Source organism: Cnephaeus nilssonii (genome assembly GCF_951640355.1).
Source record: "Cnephaeus nilssonii genome assembly, chromosome: 7".
NCBI classification, from domain to species: Eukaryota; Metazoa; Chordata; class Mammalia; order Chiroptera; family Vespertilionidae; genus Cnephaeus; species Cnephaeus nilssonii.
Window position 1 is genome coordinate 98,353,483 of NC_137078.1, and position 20,162 is coordinate 98,373,644.

Sequence of the window (20,162 nt, forward strand, 5' to 3'; positions counted from 1 at the left end):
AAGGGCACAGACTGAGAAGGAGCCAGAAAGGCCAAGGGCGGGGCCAGAAGGCGGGTGCTGCCCACAAGCCAGCCCCCCGCTGCCCCTACCTGCCCGTTCTCGCGGATCATGATGTTGTCGCTGTGCCGGTCGCCGATGCCCAGCACGTAGGTGGCCACACAGTAGCCAGCGCAGGAGAGGGTGAACTCCTCAATGGCCCTGTCCAGGGCCTCCCTGGGTAGGAGGGGGGGAGATGGGAAACCACGGCCTAGCCCTGCAGCTCCTGTCGTCCCTGCTACATGAGGAGCGAGGCAGGAGGGGGCACCGGGGCCCAGACATGCCACCCGCCAGGCCCAGCGAGCGCCCAGATGGCAGCAGCTGCAGGAGTGGTCCCCGCAGAGCCATTCAGCTGAGCCAGGTCAAGTGGCAGATTTCTGAGCCAACAGTAAATGAAGGCTGTTTAGCACCCCTAAGTTGAGGGTGGCTGTTACACAGCAATGGGTAACTGATACCTGGGGGAACGGAGACCCACCCACCGCAACACAGACCCGGGCAGTGCCTGGCTGAGCCCAGAAGCCACAGATGTCACAGGCCTGTCCCTTCACCTTTGACCCCTGAACCTCACCTCTTGGGGAGGAGAGGACATTGGTCCCCCAGGCCTGAGACCTACCCAGGGTTCTTGGACTTGAGCCAGTTGAGCAGGGCATCCTTGTTGAAAGCGGCCGTGGCTGCCATGTTGCTCTTGTTTAGCTGGATGTTGGCGATGGTGTCCGAGTGAAGCACCACCTCAATGAGGCCCGTGCGGTCCCCGGTGGAGAGGCAGCCGTAGGGGGTCATCCTAGCCGGGGGGGAGGAGGGCGGGCAATGGTCAAGGGCTGTCCCGGGGCTGCCTGACCACCGAGGAGCTCACCACACCCAAAACAGCCACAGGGGATGCTACGCAAGTGGTTGGCAATGAGGCAAAGCAGCGGCAGCTGGGAGCAGCCCCTGACGCCTGGGCCCGGGGAGGCTGTCGGATGGGTCAGCACAGCAACAAGATGCAGGTGGCCAGCACCTGGCTGAGCTCCTTCGCTCAGAGAGAAATCACGTGGCCGGGAAGCAGGTGGGGCAAGGAGCCGGGGATGCGTGGGGCGCACACGTACGCGGCCACACAGTAGCCAGCGCCAGCGAGACGGATGCTGAGCGCCAGGCCGGCCTTCTCCACCCTCAGCCTGTGGCCCTATCACCCCTTTGGCCCGAGCTGAAACCGGTCCCGATCTTCTCAGAACAGCCATTTCTCCGGAGGTGGTTACGTCAGCTCTGACAGGGAACCCCTCCACAGGGACAGGGCCCAGGCGCAGGCACAGATGGGAGACGGGGCTCCTCACCTCAGGTCCAGCCCCTCCTGCTTCCACAGGATGTCCATGAGCTGGATCATCTGCAGCGTCAGCATGTCCTGGCGGAGGTCTGTGCCGCCGGCCCCGGAAGAGAAAGCATGAGTTTCTGGAGGGTTCCGCACTCCCAGCCATGCCTAGGCCCCAGCGTTTCCGGACTTCTCCTTGGCTCACCCTCCTGGGACCCCGGGGCAGTGCAGGTGGGGAGGCCCGGCCACTCACCGTCCCCGTTCTTAAAGATGATGCCCACGCTGCCGTCGCCGCCCGCCTCCTCATTGCTGTACATGACCCACAGCGGCTTCATCTTGGAGTCCATGAAGGTGCACTGCTCCACGCTGCGGGAGAGGGTGGTCAGCCGGGCCCCTCGAGGCCCCTGTGGGGGGCGGGGGCGGGGGAGAGGCCCGCGCTGGGGCTCACCAGACTTCCGCCAGCAGGATCCTGGGGTCCAGCGGGGACTGCAGGTGGGACAGGGCCTCCAGGTAGGTCTCCTGGCGCATGCACAGGTGCATCAGCTCCTTGGTCTGCGGCTTGGGGCTCTTCTGGGAGCTCACTTTGACAAAGTCGTTCAGGGCCTTCAGCTTGCTCAGCGCCTCCCCCTGGCCGGAGAGGGGAGGGCAGCGTGAGCAGGCCAGAGGGGCAGGCCCGGAGCCTCGGGCTGGCCCAGGTGATTCCAAAGGGGCCTGGCTGACCCTGCCCAGAGCGGAGCCCGGCCTCACCTGCTTCATCAGCACCTTCATGTGGTGGGTGCTGCCCCTGCAGTAAGCCTCCATGATGAGGCCGAAGCGTAGGGCCACCGAGGGCACGTGCATCTCGGAGCTGCAGGGGGAGAAGGGGCTGAGCCTCCCCGGCAGGGCCACCCAGCCCTCCCAGCCGCCAGGACACCCAGGCCGCGGGAGTGAGGCCAGCAGGCCGGAGGCCCCCCTTCCGTGGCCTTCCAGCTACCGGAGGTGCCAGAAGAGGAAGTGGCCGATCTTGCGGTTGGCCAGCGCCCGGTCCAGCAGGAATTTCGTCAGCTCGCAGTCCAGGTAGGACTCGTACTTGAGCACCTGCACCAGCTGCAGCAGGTACTGGAACAGCTCGTCGTCCCTGCAGGGAAGCGAGGCCGCTGGGCCTGGAGCTTCATGGCTCGGGCGGGACAGGGGTCTGCAGGCCCCAGGGAGGGTCAGTCCCCACCCTCCCGGGGGGAGCCGGAACCCGTGGGACTCACGTCAGCTTCCGCAGGGACTTGATGGCGAAGGAGCCCACGTGGCGGTCGGGGAAGCTGGAGTCCAGCAGCTCCAGGGCGCTCAGGACGGGCAGCTCCGGCCAGGAGCACAGCAGGTAGAGCATCTGGGGGGGGCTGGCAGTCAGGGGGGCTGTGCCACTCCGGGCCGCCTCCCCGCCTCCAGGCCTCCCCCGCGCCCACCTGGGCCACGTCCTCGTGCTTGTTCCACTTGGTGACCAGCAGCAGCCGGGCCAGCGCCTCGGGGAAGCGCTCCTGCACCTCGTGGCGCATCTTCCACACCAGGTCCTTCTCGTGCTCGTACAGCTCCCCGGACCCGCGCCGCTCCAGGATCTCCCGGAGCTGCAGCTGCTGAGGGGCGCAGGGGGAGGCTGCAGCTGGCCACGCCGGCTCGGTGCCCGGCCCTGCACCCCACCACCCGCGGCCCCGCTCACCTCCTCCTCCGTGGCGCGCCCGTGCTCCCCGTGCCGCCCCAGCTCCAGGATCTGCAACGAGTGGCCCTGCTCTCAGCGGTGCCCCAGGGCGCGGCCAGCCCGCAGCGCCCAGGGCGTGTGACTCTCCGTGTGGGGCCTGTCCTGTGCGCTGGAGGGAGGTTAGCAGCATCCCTGGCCTCCACCCACCAGGAGCCAGGAGCCTCTCCCACTGGTGGAGACAACCGAGAATGTCTGTGAAGCCCTGGCCGGTTTGGCTCAATGATTAGAACATCGGCTGCGACTAAAGGGCCCTGGATTCGATTCCGGTCAAGGGCACATGCCCGGGTTGCGGGCTCAATCCCCAGTGCGGGGGGGTGTGGAGGGGGGGTGCAGGAGGCAGCTGATCAATGATTCCTCTCACCATTGATGTTTCTATCTCCCTCTCCCTTCCTCTCTGAAATCAATAAAAATATATTAAAAAATAAATTTTTTTTAAAAAAAGAATGTCTTTGGCTATCCCCTGGGGGCAGGGTGGCCCCTTGAGAACCACTGCTTGAGGGTGCAGGGACCATGCCCCGGGGGTCCCAGAGGCAGTCAGGACATCACCTGACAGCCCACAGCCTCTGCAGGGCCGGTCCGGACCCCAGATGGCGAGGCCCCCACTGACCTTGTCCAGGGCGGGGTAGTACACGGGGTGGGGGGCCACCTCGGGGAGGCAGATGACCAGGGCGGCAGCACTCTCGGTGTTGGGGTTGCTGCACACGGTTCCTGTGGGGTTCAGCAGCTCCCCTTTCTCGTCTGGACACGGGAACAGGAGGAGTTACACGGGGAACACCCCCATGGGGGCAACCCCCGCACACGCCTCCCCCTGCCTGGCCTGGGCCCACCTGGGACGGAGGGCCACATGTAGAGACAGCACTCGCCGGTCTTGAGCTGGTCCTTGTAGTCGAACAGGGTGAGGTTGGCCCAGGCGATGGGGCAGTCCTGCGGAGAGGGGGCGGCTCAGGCCCAGGCGGCCTCCCTCCCACCTGTGGGACGGACCGGCTCCGGCCAGGTCCCTGCACTCAGACTCCCCCGAGTGGCTCTCTTCTGCTCCCCACTCCCAGCTGCTGGAGGAACCCCTAAACACGCCACGTCAGCCCCAGAAAGCTGGCCCGGCTCAGCGGTGGGGAGTCCGCATGGCTCAGAGGCCAGTCACCTCCTGGGGCCGGGACTCAGGAGCCCAACCGCCGCTCCTTCCCGGCCGCGGCGGACGGCGCCCGCTCCCTGCAGCAGAGTGTCCCTCCTCCCGGGCAGGACCAGAGGCCCAGCCGATGTCCTGAGTCACCCTGCTAGCAAGCCCGGGACCCAGAACCCTCACGCCGGGGCCCTGGCCAGGGTGGGAGGCTGGGGAGGCGGGTCCCCAGGCTGAGTGGCTCCGGGGCCGCAGGTCTGGACGGGGGGAGGGGGTCCGCAGGAAGGTGCGGGCTCTGAGGCCGCCCCGCCGCCCCACGCACCGCCTTCTTGGACTTCTTCTTGGTGGAGCGGGCCTTCTTGGCCTTCTCGATGACGGCGTACAGCGCGAAGCAGAGCCGGGCCATGCGCGGCAGGTCGCACACGTTGATGTCGAACTCCAGGCGCTGCTTCCACACGGGCTCCGAGCACACGCTCACCTCCGAGCTGGACACCGTCTTGCACAGCGTCTCGTTGCCGTGGAAGAGCCCGGCCTGCACCACCAGCTGGGGAGGTGGGGAGAGGGCACAGGTGGCACAGGGCACAGGGCACAGAGGCCCCGCCCCTCTCCCTGCCCAGGTTCTCCCACCGCCTAAGGCCAGAACCTCCTCCCAAGATGTCCTCATCCCACATGGGTCTGAACCCCACGTCCCACGTGGGAGAAGAGATGAGGGCGGGGGGTGAAGGGAAGGGTGTTGTGGGCTGTGCATGGGGGACTGGTCTTGGCTCCCAGTGACTGTGGGACCCCAGGTCATGTTGCTGCCTGCTCTGGCCTCAGTTTCCCCAGCTGGGCTCGGGAACTCCAGGGACCTTTGAGCTCGAACACTGAGGGCTCCCTCCTCGGCTAAGTCCCAGGAGCCCCTGCGGCTGGGGAAGGGTTTAATGCCTCGGGAACGCCTGCCTCCTCCAGCTCTGCTGTGGCAGAAAGCTGCCTGCATCCCACCTCCACGATTTCGCCAGGGGGACCCAGACCTGCCTGCTTATGAAATCACCCCAAAAAGTGCTCCCCACCCTCTGGGGACCCAGGTTTCACATTCTGCAAAGGGGACAATAAAACCTGCACGAGCCGCCTGTCCCGAGGACCAGGACGGAGGAGCTGGCGTGTGGGCCTGGCCCCAGGGGTCCAGGCAGGCGTTGTACACCCGCCCCTCCATCCCCCCTGGGAGCCCCCAAAGGCTCCCCCAGTTGGAGCGGCTCCCTTCCAACGCCGGCTGCCTCCCCAGCTGCGGTTTCCACGTCCCGGGCTGGGCCGGCCCACAGCCTCCGCCAAAGCCCCGTACCCAGAACCCTCCGGGCCCCGTTTCTCCGAATCGGCCGCTGGCCACGGCCTGTTCCCCTCCCCCCTTCCTGTTTTGAAGCAGCTCACAACCACCCAGGGCCGGGATGCTGGGTAATGTGGTCAGGTGGCTTTCATGTGACCCCCCCTCTTCCTCTGCCGCCCCTCCAGGCCACAGCCACCTTGTTTGTGCAAAAAACACCCGCTCCCCCCCCCCCGCCCCGCCCGCCCCGGCCCAGGAGCCCCCTACCTTCATCCGCTCGTCGGCGTTCACTTTGCTGCCCTGGATCAGCTCCACGCAGAAGGGCTGCTCCAGGGCCCACAGGGACAAGGACGAGGGCTGGGGGGGGGGGGGGGGGGAGAGGAGGGCCTCAGAGAGGGTCCAGAGGCTCGGGGCCATGGGGTGGGGGGGAGTGTTGTGGTGAGGCCCAGGCACCTATCCCACCTCCATCCTTTACCAGAAAACCCGCCGTGCAGGCGGCTCCGGGCCCAGCGCCCCGCGCTCTGCAGGCACGGAGCTCTGCCTCCGGCAGGAAGCAGGGGGGCAGGAGGAGGGCAGCCGGAGCCAGGCCTGGAGGCTGGCTGCCCCGGGAGCCGCCCAGCACAGGGTCCTTGGCTGCCCACTGGCCAGCAAGGGGCGCGCGGCGAGGGCCCCGGCTCCTCTGGGGGTGCTGCCCGATAGGCCCAGGGCTGGGCACCGTGTGGGGGGCGGGGGGAGGGGAAAGCAAGTGGCGGGCCCAGCTCACCTTCTTCATGGGAATGGGGGGCGGCTTGGTGCGCGATTTTTGGACCTGGGGGGCAGGGTTGCTCTGCTCGTCCCGCATGGCAAGGATGGAGGAGGAGTGGACCATGGTCAGGTGGGGGGTCAGCCCGCTGTGCAGGCAGCTGCAGATGTACTGAGATGGGACGGGGCAGAGTGAGTGGCCGGTGAGCCGTTCTAGCCATTCCCTGGACAACTGGCTGCCTGGACCTTCGCACGCCGACCACGGCCCAGCCCAGCCCTCCAGCCGCTCCCGCAGGCTCTCCCTGCGCCCGCCGTCTCCCGAAGACAGAGCCTTCCCGTGTGCACAGGGAGGGTCAGCCCAGCAAGGGGACACTCTCGCTGGGACCCCCAAAGGCCTGGCGCATCAGGCTCAAAAAGGGCCCAAGAACCAGCTCCCCCACCTCCCCAGGCCCCTGCCCAGGCCCCTGCCCAGGCCTCTGCCCGGCGCGGGACGGAGCGCGGGCCGCGGCTCACCTGGAACTGGCAGAGCGGGTAGCTGCCGTACAGGTACTCGTGCTTCCCGTTCACCTGCAGCGTGTAGTCCTCGGGCTGCTCCACCAGGGGCTGCCGGAACACCGTGGCCTTCTTGCGCAGGGCGCAGGCCATCAGCGCCAGGGGCACGTCCTTGGTGGACACCTGGAAGGTGAAGCTCTCCTAGGGGGAGGGGGAGGGGTCAGCCCTCCGCCTGTGAAGGGACCCCGGGCCCTGGGGCACAGGAGTGGGGCTGCCTATTTGCCCTCCCCAGCCCTCAAACGGGAGCTCCGTAGAGCAGGGTCTGATGAAGGCACACGGCCAGCGACCAGGAACTAGGTGTGAATGAGTGCACAGACAAGGACGAAGGCCATCAGGCCGTTCTGTCTTGTCGCACTGCCTGGGGGGGGATGTTCGACCGTGCCCCAGGCACGCGTGGATACCCCACAAATACCCAGTATCTGATGCTACAGAGAGGAGTGGATTTGGGGGGCTGGTGGGGGACTGGGGAGTCTCCCAGGGACAGCATCCCCCGTGGACACAGCGGCCCGGAAGCAGCACCAGCGGGGCCGGCCCTCACCTCACTGCCCTCGAACTTGACGTTGACCAGGAGGGCCCGGTTGGGGACCCGCAGGGTGCCAGCGCCCCAGGTCCGCGCTGAGGGCTCCAGCTGCAGGGGGAAGCTGTACTGCAGCCAGGCCTCCCAGCCCAGCTGCTGCCGCCGGGCGGCCGCCTCCTCGCAGAACTGGCGCATCTTGGCTCGGAAGTCATTCACCTCCGGGTCCCGCAGAGAATCAAACTCGTGCAGGCCTGAGGCGGGAGGGAGCCCGGGGTCAGAGGGTCAGGGGTCGGGGGCCGGGCCCTGGAGGCAGGCAGCCTGCAGCACGCGGCCCCCCACCCTCCCCCGGCCCGGGTACCTTTGCCGATGAGGAGGCTGATCTGCGAGTTGATGAGCTTCTTGACCCTGTCGCCCTCGCGGGCCACCAGGCGCAGGACGGGCAGGAAGGGCTGGATGTCGCACAGCCGCCGCTGCTCGTCCTCCAGCTCCTGCTGCTCCGCCGTCTGGTTGACGCAGGTGAACACGTAGGCCTCGGGGTCACTGAGCATGTGGAAGAGCGGCTCATACTGGGCTCGGTGCCACAGCACCTGGGGGGGACAGGCACCGGTCAGCGGTCAGCCCTCCGACCGAGGCGGGCGGGGCCCCAGGGTGGAGGCCGATCTCAGTCTGGGCGTCCCTTACAAGCAGGCAAGGGCGCCCGGCCGGGGTGGCTCAGTGGTTGAGCGTCAACCTGTGAACCAGGAGGTCACGGTTCGATTCCCGGTCAGGGCATGTGTGCGGGTTGCAGGCTCGATCCCCAGTGGGAAGCGTGCAGGAGGCAGCCAATCAATGATTCTCTCTCATCATTGATGTTTCTATCTCTCTCTCCCTCCTTTCCTCTCTGAAATTAATAAAAATATTTTTTAAAATAAAATTAAAAAGACAATGGCAAGATCCCAAGACGGCCACCCTCTCCAGACCCCGGACACTGACCACGGGGTCACCGGGAGTCCCATCACCACTCCTCTGCGTGCTCTAGAATCTGGAACCGAGCCTCTTACATCTCCTGGACATGACCTCCAGGCACCCCCAGTTAATCATTCTGGGGCTCATCACCCCGACTTGTAAATGCGGGCAAACAATTCAGGAAAGTTTAACGCACTGAGGGGGCCATGAGACCCCTCTGCGGGCCGTGTGCCCTCCGGGCCAGGTGTGCCCAGGGATTCTGGGGAGCCTTCTAACAGTCAGGGTTTAGTGCAAAGGTGTTCACCGCTGAGTCCCGGGGAAGACGAAAAAGGGGAAACCAGCCTTAGCTTCCCCCCAGGGGGGACGGGTAATATGGCCACGAACCCAAAGGGATCACACAGGGGCGGGACCCAGAATCCAGGGGTTCCTGGGCAACAGAGCACTCCAAGAGGCATCATGAAGAGGGAAAAAGGGAAAATGTAGGTCAGCCGGTGTCATTCAAGCCCAGTCCATAAAAATGACAATAAACACAGTGCCCTGGCAGGTGTGCTCAGTGGGTGGAGCATCGGTCCACGCACCGAAGGGTCACAGCTTCGATTCCCGGGCAAGGGCACTTCCTGGGTTGCAGGTTGGATCCCTGGCCCTGGTCGGGCGTGTGCAGGAGGCAACCAATTGATGTCTCTCTCTCCCCCCCCCCCACCGCCCCCCCATTCCTCCTTCCCACTTTCTCTTCTATGCTTTCTAAAAATCAATGGGAAAAATATCCTCGGGTGAGGATTAATGAAAAACATATGAATTATATAGATCAGGACTCTGCAAACCACCAGGTTACTGGAAGACAGCCACGCCCCCTCATTTACATAGCGTCTGGGGATGCCTTCGCCTTACAAGGCAGAGTTGGTGGCTGCAGCAATTACGGTGTGACCGCCAGCAAAGCCTAGAATATTTACTATCCGGCCTGTGGCATAAATAACCACATGAAGAAACTGCCGTGGAGCTGGGGCGTGAGGTGAGACTGCTGGGACCCACGTGTTTCGGTGTGTTCACTGTGCTGACATGTGAATGAACATGCATGTACAGCTCTGAAAGCAGGAAAGTAAGATTAACCTTAACGTAATGTTGACCTAAAGTTAACAAAATGAAAAAGATGTGACATTTTAGCTCTGAGATAAAAGGATTTAAAAGTTCATAATCAGAATTTATCACAACAAACAATACTGTACTGTATGTAAAAAAGAAAACAGCGAACAGCCGAAGGGTTAACTGCGGTTATCTCAGATAATTTTTTCCTCCTACTGGATCATAGATAATTCTTTCCTTCTACTTTTTCTTGTTCCTCAATCTCAATGGGTCCATATTACTTTTGAAATAGAGAAAGAAGAAATTTAATATTTAAAGAAATCTCCCAGGAAGAGAAGATTAAAAACAACAACAACAAACAAACAAAAAACCTCAAGGATGGTCCATTACACCATTGCTTCTCTCCTTTTTTTTTAATATATTTTATTAATTTTTACAGAGAGGACAGAGAGTTAGAAACATCGATGAGAGAGAAACATCGATCAGCTGCCTCCTGCACACCTCCCTACTGGGGTTGTGCCCGCAACCAAGGTACATGCCCTTGACCGGAATCGAACCTGGGACCCTTCAGTCTGCAGGCCGACGCTCTATCCACTGAGCCACACCGGTCAGGGCTGCTTCTCTCCTTTTTTGTTCTGCTCCCAAGTATGGCTTTTAAAATCCTGGTCTTGCCCTGTGGCACGACACATTACATTTCACACTCTGTAAGTGGAACCAGCCGGTCACTACCAAATACGATCCAGATGTCTAATCTTCTCAGTCATTTACCCTGAAAATTATTCAACAAAACCCCAAAAATACGCTTTCCAAAGATGTGTTACTAGGACGACAGCCCGAAAGACAAAAGACCAGCAAAAGCCTTACGTGGCCATGGATGGAGCGTGGTTCCAAAACAGCAGCAAGGCCGTGACGAGAAGGGAGGGCCACGGGGGAACACGGCCGGAGCTCTCCCAGGCACCGTGCAGGGGCAGCTCAATTAGGATGCTAGGCAGACTCTAACTGCCAGGTTTTAAACAATTCCTAGATATTACTGACAGCACTTAAAATTCCCATCCGAGGCTCGGAAACCTGAGAAATTACGCATGTGAGTGTGGGTGTCTGTCTTTCTGAGTTCCAAACTCTAAGGACTAGCTTCAAGGTCAAGCCTTAGCTGGTTTGCCTCAGTGGATAGAGCCTCGGCCCTTGGGCTGAAGGGTCCTGGGTTCGATTCAGGTCAAGGACACGTACCTCAATTGCAGACTGGATCCCGGCGCCAGGAGGGGCGTGTTCAGGAGGCAACTAGTCAATGTGAAACATCGGTGTTTCTCCCTCTCTCTCTTTCCTCCCCACCCACTCTCTCTAAAAATCAGTGGGAAAATATCCTCGGGTGAGGATTAACACAAAAAATACATAAATAAGGTCAAGATGGTACCTTCTTGATGGTGCTGAGGTTGGCATTGCGGGACACGGGGAAGTTCAGATAGACCCCCGTGGGCAGCAGGAAGTCAACCGCCACGCTCTGGTTCTCCTCGTTGGCCCAGAATTCCATGGGGCAGTCCACCCCCGGGGGCATCCTGCTTCCTCACTTCTCGGACACCAGTTGTCCTGAAAAGGAAGAGAAGGCAAGGTGAGCTGCGCCGGCAGGTGCTGGGGAGGCCTTCGAGAGGACCCTTTGGAAAACAGGATTCAGGACCTTTGGCCGCAGGAGGCTCAGGATGGAGTCTGGGCCCCCAACGCTGGCCGCCCTCGGGGCCTTCTCCTGCCTGGGGTGGCCCAGGCCACCGGCTCGGCCGAGCTGCCTCTCATCACGGCAGGTACTCCGGCCACATCCCTCTCAGCAGTGGCCCAAGTCCAAGACACCGAGAGACCAGTTCCAAGTCCTTGTTTCTCAGGAGCACCCCCGGGGGGACCCGCCACGGCCACGCACTGGCGAAGGAGCCACGTGGCCGGCACCCAGGACGGGAGAGGGACCGAGGGCGACAGCTCTGAACCCTCCTCACCTGAAACCAAGTGGCTCACAGCGGCTTTGGGTCATCAAACAGTCTGCTGAAACTCAGCCCTACCAACCCCTCGGTCACACCCACTCCCCGGTAACCAAACGGCACAGGCCCAAGTAAAGGTCTCCACGGGCCCCCGACACGCCAGGCTGCCATTCTGGCTGTTTATGAATCACGCCCATGGATGTTTTCAGACCTGCATTATACTAATACTAGAGGCCCAGTGCATGATTGAATCATGCACGTGTAGGGTCCCCTACACGCTTTCGCTTTTCGCGGTGGAGCTGGGTTCCTGTCCGCTGGTGCACCAGACCTTTCAGAAGCCTCCGGCTCGGCAGAGGCTTCTGAAAGGCCTGGTGCCGGAGCAGACAGGCACCCAGCTCCCACGCTTTTGATGGTCCGCGGCCGCTGAGGGGGGCTAACCTGCGCCTCTCAACATCAGGGTAGCCCCCCTCAGTGGCAGCGGATCCGTGCCTCTCAATGGCCGGATAGGCCACCCGGAGTCCCGCCCCCCAGCCTCCCGCCGCCCAATCGTGGGCGTAGCGGAGTGATGGTAATTTACATGTTACTCTATTATTAGATAGGATGTGTCCACAAACAACTCCTAGTTATTTTTGCATGCTTTAAAACAGGGGTCCTCAAACTTTTTAAACAGGAGGCCAGTTCACTGTCCCTCAGACCGTTGGAGGGCCGGACTATAGTTTAAAAAAAACTATGAACAAATTCCTATGCACACTGCACATATCTTATTTTGAAGTAAAAAAACAAAACGGCAAAAACACCCGCATGTGGCCTGCGGGCCGTAGTTTGAGGATGCCTGCCTTAAACCTTTGCCGATACATGTGGCTCTAGTTCATTCTTTTTAACACTTGTGGTATTCCCCTTTGTAAATAAACCACATTTTATTTACCCCTTCTCTTGCTGATGAACCTCAAGGTTTGTTTCTACTCTATGTATTACAAAAGCAATGCTACAATGTATATTCTTTTTCTTTCTTTTTTTTCCTATTCTTTTTTAAAATATATTTTTATTGATTTCAGAGAGGAAGGGAGAGGGAGAGAGAGATAGATATACCAATGATGAGAGAGAATCGTTGATCGGCTGCCTCCTGCATACCCCACACTGGGATTGAGCCTGCAACTGGGCATGTGCCCTGACCGGGAATCGAACCATGACCTCCTGGTTCAGAGGTCACCACTCAACCGCTGAGCCACGCCAGGTGGGCTACAATGTATATATTCTTGCTCGCATCTCCTTGTGTGCATGTCAGTCCCGGTGAGTGTTGTCCAAGAGAAATAAAAAGTGAGAGACGTGTAATGTCAGAGTTACCAGTAGCCACATTTTAAAAAATAATTAAATGACAGATAAAATTCAATTTAGCAATATATTTTACTTGACCCAGTATATCCAAAATATGGTCATCTTGATGTTATCAAGATAGAAAAATTACTAAGCAGATATTTTACATTTTTTTCTCTTATTTTGAAATCTGCTGTGTAATCTATACTTGCTGTGCACACTACCATTCAGACAATAGATTTTCATCAGAAATCTTCCTCTCACCCTGGCAGGTTTGGCTCAGTGGATAGAGTGTCGGCCTGTGGACTGAAAGGTCCCGGGTTCTATTCTGGTCAAGGACACGTACCGTGGCTGCAGGCTCCTCCCCAGCCAGGGCCCTGGTCTGGCGTGTGCAGGAGGCAACCAATCGATGTGTTTCTCTCACATTGGCATTTCTCTCTGTCTCTCCCCCTCTCTTCTCCTCTCCCTAAAAGTCAATGAGAAAATATCCTTGGGTGAGGATTAACACACACACAAAAGAGAAATATTCATCTCTAAGTGGATTTCACACAATTGGCAGGTGAAAAAGTAGGCTCACAGACTCAAACTGTTCCTAAAGATACATTTAAAAGTTTTCAAATAAAGGAATTCAAGTGTCCATTCTTACATTTAAATGAATTAAAAATTAAATAAAATGCTTAAAAAGGCCATTCCTCAATCATACCTTCGGAGTTCAGGGGCTCACAAACTCCGCGTGGCTGGCTGGTGGCCACACTGGACAGCGCAGCCCGGGGTACACACTGAGGGGAACGCCAGGTCACAGGTATAACCTGTGGCAGGCGCAACCACGCCATTAACGTCACCCGAGTAAAGTGGTGACGTCCATTAGCAAGAGCAACACAACTTTCCTTTCTCACCGACACTTGGTATTGTCAAACTTACTCATTCCTGCCAACGGAATAGGCCTCAGACGCTCTCGTTATTGTAATTTGCATCTCCCTGATTTTCCATGAAAGGCTAATCTTCTCCCAATAGCCTGCTTATAAGCGCGGCCCGTGTGCTGTGGAGGTATTTGTCCTTGTCTTATGAGCTTGTGGAGTTTCTTTGTATACTCTAGACTGAATTCTTTTGTTGCTTAAACGAGTTGGAAATACCTCCGAGTCACCTTTTTATTTTGTTTATAGAGGGGGTTTTCTTTTGATGAGTATTTTTTAATGTTGATGCAGACAACTTTTCAACCTTTTCCTTTATGTTTTATGATTTTTATTCTTTAGAAAAACACTTCCCTAAAGTCACATCCTTCCAGATTTAAATGACTTGTAAAAATTAGTTGAAAGGAACCCTAGTGGGTTTGGCTCAGTGGATAGAGCATCAACCTCTGGACTGAAGGGTCCCGGGTTCGATTCTGGTCAAGGGCATGCACCTGGGTTGCAGGCTCATCCCCGTCCCCAGGTTGGGGCACATGTGGGAGGCAACCAATCGATGTGTCTCTCTCACATCGATGTTTCTCTCTCTGTCTCTCCCTCTCCCTTCTACTCTCTCTTAAAAAAAAAAAAAGTTTATGCCCTAGCCGGTTTGGCTCAGTGGATAGAGCATCGGCCTGCGGACTGAAAGGTCCCAGGTTCGATTCCGGTCAAGGGCACATGCCTAGGTTGCAGGCTCCATCCCCAGTGAGGGGGCATGCAGGAGGCAGCCAATCAATGATGCTCTCTCATCATTGATGTTTCTCTCTCTCTCTCTCTCTCTCTCTCCCTTTCTCTCCGAAATCAATAAAAATGTATTTTTTTTAAAAAGTTTAAAGGAAATGTTTAGTGGGAGACATTCTGGTGGCCCTGCCAGAGGGGCCAGGCCCTGCCTCTGGCGATACAGAGTGAGCAGCTCCATGTGCACGCCGCCCTCCACTACCATGACACTACCTGCCGAGATCCCCGTCCTGATTGTCAAACCACATCCTACTTTGGGTTCCTCTTTCTGAGAATGGCCAGGCCAAAAGGCTTTCTTTTCTTTTTTTTTCTTTAAGAAAGAACGTAAAAAAAAAAAAAAAAAGAAAAAGATTTTTTTTTTTTTATTGATTTCTTAGAGAGGGAGAGAGAGAGAGAGAGCGAGAGAGAGGAACATTGATGTGAGAGGGAAATCTCAAGCAGCAGCTCCCTACAAGCCCCCACTGGGGATGGCGCCTGAGGCCCGGGCATGTGCCCTGACCAGGAATCCAACCGGCAACCCTTCAGTGCGTGAGGCGATGCCCAACCAACTGAGCCACACTGGCCAGGGCACGCTTTCTTTTTTATTCAAAATGTTGGGGCTCCTCAGGAATGCCGGAGAACCCACTCACAGTGCTCCATGGGCTTCGGCCGAGCTTGCGAAGTCAGGAGCACCTCCGGCCATCCATTCCTGAGGCCATGACCAAAGGGACGGACGGGGCCCCAAGACATAGCCCCCCGCAGTCCCCTGCCTCTTCCCACACGGAAACGAGCTTCCCACCACACTCGGCCATCGGGAACGCAGGGAAGTACTCTGACGGAAAAACTCATTCCTGCCCTGGCCCGGTGGCTCAGTTGGTTGGCGTGTCGAAAGGTTGTGGGTTCGATTCCCAGTCAGGGCACATACCTAGGTTGCAGGTTTGATCCCTGGCTGGGGCCTGTACAGGAGGCAAATGATCAATGTTTCTCTCTCACATCAATGATTTTCTCTCTCTCTCTCTCTCTCACACACACCTTTATTCTCTCTAAAATAAATAAAAAGCATATCACTGGGTAAGAATTAAAAACAACAACAAAAACCTCATTCCTACAAGGAGACTCGGGATGGCGTGGGCATCACATGATCAAGTGCCCGACACGTGGCAGGAGGAAGTGGGGACTCTTTCCCGCTTTGTGGGCTCAGGGCCCGGGGTGCAGCTGCCAATGAGCCCAACTGTCTGAAGCCCAGACGCCCGGCTCTGCAGTTTGCATGGGGCACAGATGCCAGCTAATGCAGGGGCTTCAGAACCGGCCCGAGAATGCACACTGGCACAGCCACTTGGGCACACTGACAGCATCCGCTATGCCCTCGGACCCAGCGGTTCCACTCCTGGGCAAACACCCGACAGAAATGCAGGCCTGCAGCATCGCTGCTCCTAACAGCCCCGACCTGGAAACCGCCCAAATGCGCATCGGCGGTGGAGTGGGAAATAAACTGTGTCCGCTCCCCTGGAATGGGACAGAGCGGTAGAATGGTCTCCAATCGCACACGATACAAATGCATCGCTCGAGCGTGAAGCTGAATGAAGAGTACGTGCTCATGATTTCAGTCACAGAGAGCAGGCATGGGCAGACTAACCTCTGATGGCAGAGAAGATGGGGCTCACCCCTAGGGGAGAGCAGTCACCCCGGGGGACAGGGGAATGAGGGCTTCTGGGTGCTGGGAATTTGGGGGTTTCTTGATCTGAAAGCTGGGGACTTTTCACAGACTCAACACATCCTCAGTCCAAGGGGTTCAGATGGGCTCACTTCACTCCTGGCCTGAGACCCAGGCCCAGCCAATCGGAGCCCCGAATTCCTCCACCACCACCCCACCCCACCCCGGTCATGGGGATTGGAAGCCAGAATGAGACTCAGGCCCAGCCAATCATCGCACGTCATCTCTACAGTGACTCCAGGATGTGCGTGTGAATGTCAAATCCGTGCAATGGGTTTTGACACCTGGATTTCTTTGGGGACTTCCCCCTGGGGAAGCAGAAAACACAGAATACGCACCTAAAGCTGCGGGTGACCATCTGCTGCCCTTAAGGGGCGGGACCTGAAAGAGGCCACCGTGGAAAGCAGAGCTCAGGGTGGAGAGGCCACGCGCGGGCCCAAGGACAGCCTCTGATTTCCTGGATCCAGCCATGCCTGAAGCTGACTCTATCCCTGCACTTCCAGTTCTATCAGCCAAGGGCCCCGGTTTCCATTCTGGTCAAGGGCACATGCCTGGGTTGCAGGCTGGATCCCCAGTAGGGGGCGTGCAGGAGGCAGCCAATCAATGATTCTCTCTCATCATCGATGTTTCTATCTCCCTCTCCCTTCTTCTCTGAAATCAATAAAAAAAATATTTATATTTTTAAAAAGATACACTTAGGAGCTGGGTGGGTCAGATGGGGACAGTGAGTGAGGAGGTAGGATGACAGCCGGGTTCGGTCTTGGGAGACTGGCTGGGGGTGGAAATTTCCCAAGATGGGGAAGTGTAAGGGAGAACTACGTTTTGGGGGCAATAAAACAGCAAGAGTCACATCTCAGGGAGTGAATCTGAGCTGCTAACTGAACATCCCAGGGAAGACAGCTGAAGGGTGAGGCCAGGCTGGCGCTCAGGGGAGAGGTCGTTAGGGTCACGGGCTGTCATCTGGGGGCAGCAGTGACACACAGATGTGGAGCCATGGGGACAGATGAGACTGAGACAGAGGGTCAGAGAGGGGTAGGACCACCCTCAAAGCACGAGGGACCCAGCAAAGATGAACCATGAGTAATTGATCCTTCCTCACTCTGAGTCATCCAGAACGTCCAGGCAGGCGTGTGTCTGTCCACATCTGAACCGTTAGTAAAACATCAAAGAACTGGGCAGGGAGGAGCTCAATTCCTTTCCTTCGCCTTCCACTTCCGGCCAGCACAACGCACAGACACAGCCGCCTGGCTGCAGGTGGCCCGGCTGCGGGGCTGCGGGCTCCGTCCCAGGACCCACCATCCCCTGGCGAGCTGTTCTCAGGGAGACGCACTTCCGCTGGCCCGCGCCGAACAACAGTTTCTCCAGCTGAGAACGTGCTGCGACTCCCTTCAAATATTCCAATAGAAGTCCCCCTCCTCCCCAGCCAGCAGCTCCCGGCCTGGATCTGTTTCTAAGGAGGAGGGCAGGCCACGGATGCAGGCGCCCCCTCCAGGCTGGGAATAGGGCTGCAGCCCATCTGCTAGTCCCCTGGGCTGGCAGACCTGCTAAGAAATTCCTTTCATTCCTTTTGAAACTCCAGGGACCTGGGGCTCTGAGCTGGCATCTCCTGAGTCATCGCAAATGTGGCTGCCGCTCCAACCAGGAGCCGCTGCCAGGCTTTTGTCAACGTACAGCGACAGGCTGTTTGGTGCTGCAGCCAGCAGGCGTGCGAGGGGACAGGCCGCGGGGAAAAGAGAAACGTGTCCCACTTCCCTGAGCAATACACACCTCCTCCCTGAGCGCCCTCGGCCAGCAGGTGCCTCCGGAAGTCACCCTGGAGCAAACATGTCCAACTCGGGGCCCACAGGCGCGTGCCTCATGTATTTGGCCCGTGTTAGCCCTCGAGTCTGACATGGTCCCCGGGTCATCCCTCCAACCTGTCTACAGCGCGAGATGCTCGTTAATCCCAAGACAAAACCTCTGCCCAACGCCTGATTTCAGCGCTGAAAGTTACAACCCCAGAGCCCAAGAGAAGGGGTCTCAGAAACTCCTAGAAGGTGGTTATACACATCGTCCACGTACCTACATCCACCCGGCTGGGAGGAGACAAGACCAGCAGGCACCGTGGCGAGGGGCAGGGGCCCCCGGCCAGCCTTCTGCACTGTCCTGCGCGGAGGGAGTCCGCACCTGGACCTCTTGACCTGAGGTTACTTCCAGGTCCTTCTCAGCCTCAAATAGTCCTTCTAGCCCTGGCCGGTGTGGCTCAGTGGATAGAGCGTCGGCCTGCGGACTGAAGGGTCCCAGGTTCGATTCTGGTCAGTGGGCTTGATCCCCAGTGTGGGGTGAGCAGGAGGCAGCCGTTCAATGATTCTCTCTCATCACTGATGTTTCTATCTCTCTCTCCCTCTCCCTTCCTCGCTGACATCAAGAAAAACATATATATTTTAAAAAGTGCTTCTAACCAAGTGTTCTGTCTCCCGCAGAGAATGACATGGACACTCTTCCTATCGCCCGACTTCTGTGGGAGCCAGATGCAAGCGGGCACCTCAGAAACGGAGTCGAAGGTCTTTACCCGGAGCCCCCACTTCCCGGCGAGCTCCTGCACGTCCACCTTGAAGGAGCTTCTAGACACCAGCCCCTGCCCTGGCTGCGAGGAAAGGCCCTCCTGGAGACCCCGGGAAAGAGGACGGAAGGGCCTCTCTCTGACCCAGAAGGCCAGGTCCTGCTCATTCATTCATTCATTCATTCATTCATCAAATACCGATTTGAGCACCAGGGGAGGTGAGGGGACGGGGGCAGCACCACCCCGCTCCCACGGGGTGTTTAGTCTAACAGGGGAGACAAAACAAGGAAGGACAGTGGGGAAACAGGCCGACTTCCGAGAGTAAAAGAGTCGAAATGGAATAAGAATGAGCTTGCAGGGAGGGTCTCGTCAGGGAAGGGTCCTCACGTGAGACTGTGGGGATTGAGGTTCAAATGAGGAGGGGGATCCAGAAAAGCTCTAAGAAACAGGTTCCAGGCGGCGGGCACGGGCCGTGCGGAGGCCCTGAGGTCAGGGTCCTGGAGTCGAGGCCTGAAGGCGAGCTGACCGGCGGGGAGAGTGGAGCCTGCAGGGGGCGCCGCGTGAGGAGTGCGGGCCTGTCACCGATGCCGGGAAGTCCCTGGTGTCCAGCAGACACTGACACGCCTGATTTACACCTTACACTGAAGACACCGTGGCTGCTGTGAGGCAGTGGGAGGGAGGGAGGCAAGAATGGAAGTGGGAAAGGCGTTCGGCCCAGGGCCCCAGGCCAGGCTAGACCAGTGTTGGCAAACTCATTAGCCAACAGAGCCAAATACCAACAGTACAACGATGGAAATTTCTTTTGAGAGCCAAGTTTTTTAAACTTAAAACTTCTTCTAACGCCACTTCTTCAAAATAGACTCGCCCAGGCCGTGGTATTTTGTGGAAGAGCCACCACACTCACGGGGCCAAAGAGCGGCATGTGGCTCGCGAGCCGCGGTTTGCCGACCACGGCGCTAGATGGATGGGCTGGCCCTCCAGGCCACGGCACGCCCCATCCTCTGCCTCTGCCGAGGGGCGGGCACTTTGGCCTTGACCTTTCCTGTCCTTCGGAACCTTCTAGACAAAGAACTAAAGCTACAACCAGAAGGAAAAGGGAATGGTCCAGGGCCCCCAACAGGTGGTCTCAGGATAGATGTGCTGTTTTTCAAAATATGAAACCTTTCACGGGAGCACGGCAGTGTGTCCCTCGGGGAGGCCCCGTCTCCCAGCTTCCTCCCTGCCCGTGGCCACGGTGGCCCTCAGGACAGGACGAGGCCCCCACCGAAGCCGTCGGCCACAGCCAGAGGGAGGCGGGCCAGGGCGTCCAGCACAGCTCTGTCCGGGGTGGTCGGCTGGGGGGGGGACACGACCAAAAGGGAAGGGGCGGGAACCTCCAGGAGCCGAGGCCGGGCAAGGGGACGTCCCCAAGGCCGGGCTAGGAAGGCAGGGCTCCTGCCGCAGGAGGAAGGAGCGGAGGGCAGGGTGAGGATGGGGGAGACAGAGCGCCGTTACCCACAGACGTCCGCCTGGGGAGGAAGCTGAGGCCGCAAGCCGCCCGCGTTTCTTGTCTGCCCACTTCTGCCTCCCGGTTATTTTTTAAATTTTCTTCCTCCTTTTCTTTTTTAAACTTTATTTTATTTATTGCTTTGAGAGAGACTGACTTGGTTGTTCCGCTCAGTTATGCATTCATTGGTG

At 58.5% G+C, this 20,162-nt stretch overlaps 1 protein-coding gene across 2 annotated transcripts in view; it reads right to left on the reverse strand.

Annotated features, from left to right (window-relative positions):
- Positions 1-20,162, reverse strand: part of PIK3CD (phosphatidylinositol-4,5-bisphosphate 3-kinase catalytic subunit delta) — a 30,333-nt gene that overhangs the window by 3,005 nt on the left and 7,166 nt on the right. Inside the window, exons 3-21 of one of the 2 annotated variants that reach the window (XM_079778362.1) lie at positions 10,705-10,877; positions 7,627-7,855; positions 7,290-7,519; positions 6,713-6,892; positions 6,222-6,371; positions 5,726-5,815; positions 4,484-4,705; positions 3,875-3,971; positions 3,655-3,785; positions 3,009-3,059; positions 2,758-2,922; positions 2,560-2,681; positions 2,295-2,438; positions 2,069-2,168; positions 1,770-1,948; positions 1,575-1,687; positions 1,347-1,425; positions 650-817; positions 90-213 (exon numbers count right to left, since the gene is read on the reverse strand). In XM_079778362.1, the coding sequence (XP_079634488.1) occupies positions 90-213; positions 650-817; positions 1,347-1,425; positions 1,575-1,687; positions 1,770-1,948; positions 2,069-2,168; positions 2,295-2,438; positions 2,560-2,681; positions 2,758-2,922; positions 3,009-3,059; positions 3,655-3,785; positions 3,875-3,971; positions 4,484-4,705; positions 5,726-5,815; positions 6,222-6,371; positions 6,713-6,892; positions 7,290-7,519; positions 7,627-7,855; positions 10,705-10,845 (2,715 nt within the window). In that variant the 5' untranslated portion in view covers positions 10,846-10,877. Of the gene's footprint in view, positions 1-89; positions 214-649; positions 818-1,346; positions 1,426-1,574; positions 1,688-1,769; positions 1,949-2,068; positions 2,169-2,294; positions 2,439-2,559; positions 2,682-2,757; positions 2,926-3,008; positions 3,060-3,654; positions 3,786-3,874; positions 3,972-4,483; positions 4,706-5,725; positions 5,816-6,221; positions 6,372-6,712; positions 6,893-7,289; positions 7,520-7,626; positions 7,856-10,704; positions 10,878-20,162 lie in introns of both variants that reach the window. The other variant, XM_079778361.1, reaches the window with a different exon arrangement.